The sequence below is a fragment of the Nymphaea colorata genome, chromosome 5, assembly GCF_008831285.2.
Source record: "Nymphaea colorata isolate Beijing-Zhang1983 chromosome 5, ASM883128v2, whole genome shotgun sequence".
In the NCBI taxonomy this organism is placed as follows: Eukaryota; Viridiplantae; Streptophyta; class Magnoliopsida; order Nymphaeales; family Nymphaeaceae; genus Nymphaea; species Nymphaea colorata.
The window spans coordinates 406,414-415,464 of NC_045142.1; the positions used below are offsets into that span (position 1 = coordinate 406,414).

The 9,051-nt window shown below is 42.6% G+C and overlaps 1 protein-coding gene across 1 annotated transcript; it reads right to left on the reverse strand.

Moving 5' to 3' along the window:
* Window positions 1-2,735: 2,735 nt before the first annotated feature.
* Window positions 2,736-7,974, reverse strand: LOC116254496 (5-oxoprolinase 1). The gene has a single exon (XM_031629919.2). The coding sequence runs from the start codon at window positions 7,395-7,397 to the stop codon at window positions 3,579-3,581; it is 3,819 nt and encodes a 1,272-aa protein (XP_031485779.1). The 5' UTR covers window positions 7,398-7,974; the 3' UTR covers window positions 2,736-3,578.
* Between the last annotated feature and the right edge of the window lie 1,077 nt (window positions 7,975-9,051).

Consider the following 9,051-nt stretch of genomic DNA (forward strand, 5'->3'; position numbering starts at 1 on the left):
CCCATTTGAAAGCAGTTGGTGTTCCAAGTAGGTTACGCATTGAGGGCCAACCACGCGGCAGCATCTTAGGAACTCCAATGTCGTTACATGTTATGCTGCACAACACTGAAGAGAATGTTGCTTTGTTAATGGGTGTGGACGTATGATGGTACCTAGAAAAGGTCTAAGTTCTTCCCATTTTGTTTTTTGGATTGAAGTGGATGGTTTTTGCACCCATCAACTAAAATAGTTTGAAAGAAGAAAATCAAGTCTTTATTAGTTTTTCAACGTCTTTTAAAACCCAAAAAAAAAAAAAAGATACGAATAAAATGAAATGGAAACTGTGGTTTTCAAGCAAACAAGCATTCACATCGAAGGACTACATCGTTAGTGTTTTAACTTCTATCGTGTGTGAATAAAATGAAATGGAAACCGTAGTTTTTTAAGCAAATCAGCATTCACATCTAAGGACTACATCGTTGGTGTTTGATTTCCAAGCGAAATGTATTTCATATTCAGCTTACAGGCCATCCTTTTGTCACCGTTTCATCACTTCATGTCATTTTTTTTTTCTTGTGGAAGAACGCTGGCTATCGATTTGTTTACTTCACCAAAATTTGATGCGTTTTAATAAAACACTGATTTGATCTTATCAAAATCACAACATCGAGAAACCTGAGGCTTGTTTATGAAAATACGAGAAAAGGCTGGCAGCTTCTTAAAATGTCGTTTTCTTGGGATGCTTGGGGAGAGAAGGGACGGAACGTTTGGGATCCTGATCACGTGCAGCAAACCCTCACTTTCAATATGGTCCAGTTACTATTCCGTTAATAGTAAGCAGATTATCCTTCAGGGATTGGCTGCTCAGAGTGGTCGGTAAGCGGTTGTTGTCGTCAAATTTTTGGGACGTCGGTGTATGATGCTTCAGGCGATTCACCTAGAGCAGGAGTGGCACTTTCAAAAGTAAGTAAGGAGATGCATGGTTGAGTAAAAGCTTCCACTCCCACTCCTTTTAAGTGGTATGATGACTAATTGCCTTGTTCATACCTTGCTTGCCCTTGAGTAATAGGCAGATTAATTTATATCTTAATCCACAAAAAGGGTCTAATATTATATTCGAATCCAAATAGATTACATGTCCCAACTTTGTCTTTATGGAGAATGCGTTGGAGGATCAAGTGGGATGCAGATCAAATGCAGTATTAAAACATTGATTCCCCTAACCATGGTTAACCTGAGCCCTGTTTAGTGGTTGTTTCTTGTTTTTGTTGGATAAGTTTTATATTATATGCTTAGGATGTGGATTTAAGGAGGTGTTTGGACAAAATAACACTTTGTGATGGCACCACCTGAACCTACTTAAAAAATTGAAGTAGACTCACGAAACACCTAGCAAGCTCCAATATGTTTGCCTGAACCTTTGGGATGAATTTCATTGATGTTCCTTTGTGTAATGGTATCACTGATTAAAAAAAGAGCCTTTTAGTCCATACCAATGTCATAGAAATTAGAAAAAAAACGGCCAATTTGTTGTGATTTAAGAATTCCGCTGAATCGCTCGGCAAAAAATACTATTAATTACTTTGAATAAAATAAACAAATAAACACTTTATATATTTTATTGTAAAATTGAATCGGTTGGCCAACAAGTCAAATCAATTCTGTAACTATTTGATTGGAATCGACCAACTCAGACATGATACACTGCCCCATATCATTGCTAAATTTGGGCAGGTCTTTGTGTAGGCATAGGTAACCGTTCTTATATCATCGGCATCAGAAGGAGGATGTCGTGCACCAAGAAAATTCTTCACAGATTAAAAAAAAATTATAAACATAATTTACTTTCTTTAGACATTCAACCCTAACTTATACGTAACTGACAGATTGAATCTCACTTTATTGCCATTACCTTTGACATTACATCTTCTTCCACATATACCCATCATTATTAAGTTGAGCATCTGACCATAATCACGTACATAGAAAAATGGATTCATGACATTTGAAAAGTACCTGAACAAGTTATTCTACTCATTCCTCAATTTTCTTGGCAAGGTGCTTATTTCATTCTATCAAAAGGGGATCAATTTAAGCGGACAAAAAATTTAACCTTTAAGAATGAAACCACCAGTTATCTAAACTAAGAAATGAAATTAGAAAAGACCCCTAAAGATGTGATGGACAGAACATCTTGTTTAGTCGGTGAAACGGTTATCAAATGGCCTTTAAGTTGCGTTTGATACCCCCAATCTTAAACATCAGGTGATGTCAAAATTGGACCGGAGCTGATGTGAGATCTGTGTTGATCCAGGTGCAAGGCCGAGCCAGAGGAGGCAGTAGGGGCCTTGGCCTCCCTCAAAATTTTAAAAACAATAATTTACATGTAAATTAAAAAAAAAAAATCATCTATCCTATATATAAATCTTGAAAAAATATATTTTGGCCTCTTTTAAAATTTTGAAACTATAATTGGGCCCCCCTCAGAAAATATTTCTGGCTCTGCCCCTTTCCAGGTGGATTTCAAATCCATGGTCAAATGCAAAAAATTGGCGGATCTATGGTTCCACATGGGAGGTCAGACGACAGATCCATTGACAAACCTAAAAGATGTCAACTTTCATCTGACCTACAATTAAGAACCCCAAAGAAGTCTCCACTTTCAAATTACTAAATATGCTTAGTATTCAGCATAATCCATACCCTGGACAGCTGAAAAGCATGTCATCCATTCTGCAACCAACTTGACAGACTAGTGAAGAAACCTAGTTAGACATTCCAACAAGAAATGAAGAAAGCAAAAGAAACTAGCCAGACTTTGCATCTTAACTTACACTTCCTCTAGCATGGACATCAATGTAAAAGAAATAAACAATGAAGCAGGTCAATATATGAAGACCTACTTGTCAGATAAAATTCATTCTTACAACGGCTAACCCACTTGGTATGTTTTTACTATTGGAATTTGAATGCAAATCACAAACATAGCCTGTAACTCCCATACATTTCTTTGACACAAATAGCCCATGCATCTATACTTGGAGCTTATCCCACCATAACTTGAATCAATCATTCTTTGGTTTTGGCCCCATTACGGCGCTAACATAGGATTCATATCAACTTCACCTCTCCCTCTCAGTTGTTTAGATGAACACAAATGCCTAGAATCACTTGCCCAAGTAAATATCTAATTGAGAGATAATTTCTCCTACACATGCAATGGAGAAATAGAGTTTTCATATTGTCCAAGTAGTGCATGGTTAGTTTATTTGCTAATCGAAACCATCCCCTTTCAGTTCATACATCTAAACCAGCTAGACAAATGACATAGGAATGACGCCCATGAAACAGGTGACTATCTTAGTCCTTCAAGAACTCAGATGCCCATAAGAAAAAAAACAAGCACAAAAAGGAAACAAAACATGCATGTGAAACCGGTAATGGTTCCCTCTTATTGTAGAAAACCATAGAAACAGAACATGATAGGATGCATCGAGAAGGAGCACCATGAATCAGAAAACTCAGGGCCTGAGCTTCCATGCACCGCATATCATTTATAAGGGGTTATACCTTCTGCAATGTTGGAGGAGGTCATAAAATCAAGGAATGCCCCATCCGCCTCCTCCAGGAGTCAAAATCTGAAGAATATCACCAGCTTCAACTTGGATGCAGTTCTTTCCTCCAAGATTCACTATTTGCTTATCTTTCCTGATCAGATAATTGAAACCACGAGCCCCATTCTTTCCTCCCCTCAGTCCTCTAGGGGCGTGCACTCTCCTCTCCGATAGAATGCTTACAACAACAGGACGCCGAAACTCTATTTCTCGAATAACACCATCACCCCCTCTAAAATGGCCGGCACCACCGCTATCTTCACGCAGTCCAAACCTATGTAACAGAACAGGGTATCTCTGCTCAAATATCTCAGGATCAGTCATCCTAGTGTTTGTCATGTGGCACTGGACTCCACTGGTTCCATTCCAAGTAGGCCCAGCACCATATCCACCTGCAATGGTCTCATAATATCCAAAGCTTTCATCTCCAAAAGTTAAGTTATTCATGCAACCCTGTGCACAGGAACATGCCTGGAACGCTGTTAAGACAACATCAGTTATTCTCTGTGATGTAAGCACGTTACCACCAACAACAGCTGCCTTGTCACTTGGAGATAGAAGTGATCCGGAAGGAATGAGTATCTTCACAGGTGCTAAACAACCTTGATTGAGTGGGATATCAACATCAACCAGGCATCTGAGGCAGTAAATGACTGCTGCAGCTGTTACAGCCTCTGGTGCATTCCAGTTTCCATATACTTCTGGACTAGTTCCTTCAAAATCAAAAACAGCCTCACCTTTCACTGCATCAATCGAAAGCTTGAGGTGTATTACTGAACCATCGTCCATAAAGTCTTCTTCCTCAATAACTATATCAGCCCCTTGTTTTCTCACATTAGGCAGGTCTGCAACTGTAGTGGATACAGACTTCAGCATTTCTCTGACAGCAGCTTCAGCATTTGCCTGCACATGCATCATATAGGACTGAACAGTTTCCAAGCCATAGTACTCAATAAGATCCTTAATAAGAGATATTCCTCTCTGATTTGCTGCAACCTGTGCACGGAGATCAGAGAGGTTATCCTGAAGCCTACGAGTTCCAGGGATCCTATGTTTCGATTTTCCATCGGAAAAGGACTCAACAGACCCAGGAGATTCTAAGATCTTAATAATGCCATCTTCTTGGAACACGCCATTCTCGACAAGCTTGAATGCCTTAATAGCAGCTCCTTCCTCCCATATAGCCTTTGAAAATGGGGGCATACTTCCAGGAGTAGTCCCACCAATTTCTGCATGATGTCCTCTGCTTGCCACAAAAAAGATGATCTTCCCATTGTCAAAAACTGGAGTTACCACAGTAATATCAGGAAGATGGCTTCCTCCAGCACAAGGGTGATTAGCAACTAAAACATCTCCCTCTTTCAAATTCTCGCCCCAGTAATTAAGCTGCCATTTTACTGTGCTTGACATCGCCCCTAAATGAACTGGAACATGAGGCGCATTGGCAACCAATCCTCCATCCGGACTGAAAAGAGCACAAGAAAAGTCGAGTCGCTCCTTGATGTTGGTGGATATGGAAATTCTTTGAAGAGTTCGACCCATCTGCTCAGCGATGCCCATGAATCTGTGATTGAAAATAGACAATTGCACTACATCTGCAATCTTACCAGCTGCACTCACCAAGCTTGGAGCAGAATTAATCTCAATTTTTATGTTCCCGTACTTGGTAATAATTGCTTTACAGAGAGGTTCCACGATTACAGTGCTGTTACCATTCATGATAATTGCTGGACCGCCTATGACATGACCGGACCCAAGATTTTCAAGCTTATACAATGGCGCCTTGCACCACCCACTTCCAAAAAAGGCATCACAGTGGCACTCAACCTTAGGAGGCCCAGTAGTCTGATCCATCAGTGGAGGTTTCAGTATGTTGGTCACGCCAATTCCTCGAACGCGTACATCATTGATCAGTATCTTCCTGTTCTGAAGTTCGAATCCGTATTCTCGCCGAAACAGCTTGACAAACTTACTGACATAGTCATCCCCCTCATCTTCAGGCTTCTTAACCATGATTCCAGTATCAGTCCCTTCGTACCTCAGGTTCAAAAACGACTCAGTCTTAGTACTATCGTCGTCAAAACCTTGATCCCGAAGCTTCTGTCTGACTTGCTCCGTCAATGCAGCATCTCTGCTTGCTGCTTCAGCCATCGATTCAGGTTCATAGACAGCTGCGTAAGGCTCCTGCACGTCTTGTACAACATCAGCCATGCCCATACCGTAGGCGCTCAGGATACCGCAGAATCTATGAATGAGAACCTCAGACATGCCCAATGATCTGGCAATGGCACAAGCATGCTGAGGGCCAGCACCGCCGAAGCACGCAAGAGCGTGGTTCCTGGTCTCATACCCTTTCATCTCTGTAAGCTGGCGAATAGGCCTGCACATTGTCTCGTTCGCCACTTCGACAAATCCAAGCGCAATCTCCTCTATGCTCATATCTTTAGCTAAGGCGTCCTGGGTTTTTCTGTAATCATTAATGTCCTTAGCAAGCTTCCTGAACTCTTCCTTGGCAGCCTCAACATCAAGTGGTTCATCTTCATTGGGACCAAAAATCGCCGGAAAATAGCCAGGTATCACTCTCCCCAGAATTAGATTAGCATCCGTAACGGCCAATTCTCCTCCTTTCCTGTAACAAACCGGCCCAGGGTGAGCACCAACGGATTCCGGCCCGACGTGGAATGCACCCACCAGGAATTTCAATTTCGACCCGCCGCCAGCTGCAACAGTGTTAATGTCGAGCTGGGGAGCCTGAATTATGGCGCCGGAGATTTCAGTCTGTATCACCTGCTCGAACGAGCCAGCGAAGCGGCTCACATCCGTTGAAGTGCCCCCCATGTCGAATCCAATAAGAGGTTTTGTCGTCTCAAGCTCAAAAAGCGTCTTGGCATAGCCAACGACGCCTCCGGCGGGGCCTGATAAGACGGCCTTGTGGCCGGAAAAGCTGCATTCCGGTGCAAGACCGCCGTCCGATTGCATGAACAACACGTTCACCTTATTCCGACCATCTTCTTCAAATCTGGACATGAACCCGGAGAGGTATTCCTTGATAACAGGGGTAAGATACGCATCCACTGTAGCCGTAAGGCCACGAGGAACGGCTCGAACCATTGGAGTTAAGGATGAAGAGATGGATACGTGTTTGAATCCCAAGTTCAGGGCGAGGCGTTCTACCTCCAATTCGTGTTGTGGATAGGTGTAGGAGTGAATCAGAACCACCGCTAGGCAGCGAATTCCCTTCTGCAACAATGCGCAGAGCTTCTCCTGGAGAGTCTCCTTGTTCAGCGGCTCGACAACGCGAATAAACTCGCCTGATACTCCCCGGTGAAAATCGCCTCCTCCGGCGGCACCTTCGACCTCGTCGGCGAGCAGCAACTCGACCCTTTCATCGACCTCCACCACCTCCTCGTAGAGGGTTGACGGCTTCACCGCCCTGATGTCGAAGATATCCGGCCGCGCCTGGTCTCCTATCTGCAGAAGGTCGCGGAAGCCCCTGGTGACGCAGAGGGCGATCCTCTCGCCCTTCCTCTCCAGAAGGGCGTTCGTCGCGACGGTGGTTCCCATCCGAATCCACTCAATCCTCGCAGTGGGGATCTTCCCTGTCCGCGGGATTAGCTCCCCGGTAAACTCCTCCAGTATCCGGCGGATGCCCTCGACGGGCGCGTCCTCATAGTTTGCCGGGTCGACGGAAAGGAGCTTCATCACCCTCACATTCGCCTGGCCGGGGACTTCGGCATAGATGTCAGTAAAAGTCCCTCCCCTGTCTACGCAGAACCTGAACTTCTCATGCTTCTGAAACTCCATCTTCTTCGATTCCAAACTTCAACTCTCAAAACCCACTCGTTCAATTGTCGATAATGCAGCCTAGAGCTCTGCTTTTCAAATGATCGATGCCCAAATTAACAACTTCTTGTCCTTCAGATGACCGACCAGCACAATGAACACACATTTCTCAATGTTCAAAAGGCCATCGAAGTAACCCGGGACTCTTCCTTCTCTTCTGAAACTTCCTCAACGGATCAGCTATCACAATGGTGCACGAGAGAGGCAGAAAGAACGCGTAAGTGGAGGAAATTGAAGAAAACTACACGGGTTTCATGTATTTTTCCTTTTCTTCACGAAGGTTGGAAGGAGAGGATGCAGACCCTGTTGGGGAAGCGGCGAAGAGATGAAGAAAATTGCTCTCTCGGTCTCTTTCTCCGGCGATGTTTGATATCATAAAAATCGTATATGGCGAGAGCGTCCGGCAAAACAAAGATTTTTTAAAAGGACAAAAACAAAAAGTACAGAAGATCACTGGGCCAAAGCAAGGATACAAGATAATGGCTCTGCTGCAACTGGACAGCGACGAATTGTGATGAGCGGCGGCGGTGGTTTCCTCTTGGTGTTGAAAGCATCCTAATATCAAGCCCGCTGGATTCTCTTGCCAGGTTTACAATTATAAGGACGGTCCTTGCGAAAGAATGCTGAGGGCATGTCAGAAATCCCTCGAATTTGCCAATGCAAGTAATCGACGGACCCGACCCAGGGAAAGCATATGAAACAAAAGAGTCCTACCGGAGTTGCAAATAATTTGTCATTTTGCTGAAGGCTTTAATCCTTGATTATGGGAATCAACTAAACAAATTGAAGCCCAAACAAAATTGATGATGATAAAACTATAGAAACTATATTATGTGATATATGCAATATATAATAAAGGGGAATTTGGCAACAAGAATATTGTAATATCGGTCGTTTAGTGTTCCATGAACTTGTCTTAACGAAAATCAAGTCAATAAACATTGTAAAATTGAATCATAGCAATCATAGTTGGAAGAAATTCAAGTAACTTTATATTTTCGACGTAGATGCTTGCTACCAAACATTGGTTGAAAAAATTAACAGCCAGACAACGACATAGAGTAAGGGGGCCGACAGGGGCCATGGCCCCTCTCACATTTTGAAAATTCAAATTTTAGCCATTAACGACTAGTTGTCGACCGGAGCTGGTCACACTAAATAACGAATCGTGTCACGTTGGACTCATTGATTTATGACATTTTGTTCTCAGACTTTATTATGCTTTGTAGATTTAAATCAAAATGATATGTTTGGCAAGCTCATGAATCTCATCAAACTATATATATGTGTATATGTTTTAGATTTTCGTGGCACGATAAATATGAACTTATTATCAGGTTATTTCCCTGCAAGATTTTATATCAAGCCTCTCTCTAGTGCACAAGTAAAAGAGGAATCTCAAATGGAGATTTACATCGCACGTAAGATCACCAATGCAATGCACTGTGGATTTTAGTGTGAGTTGTTGGCATTGACAAGTTTATATATGTACATTTAGGTAGAGTTTGATTACCTCCAGTCTTATATTTGAAACTTGAGGATACGAGATCAGTGAACATTAAAAACTAAGGTTTTTAAAAACCTTGTTTGCTTGAGCATGGGACCGGCCGGCTTG

Coding starts and splice junctions, on each gene's coding strand:
- LOC116254496 (XM_031629919.2), bottom strand. CDS start 7,397: ATGGAGTTTCAGAAGCATGAGAAGTTCAGGTTCTGCGTAGACAGGGGA.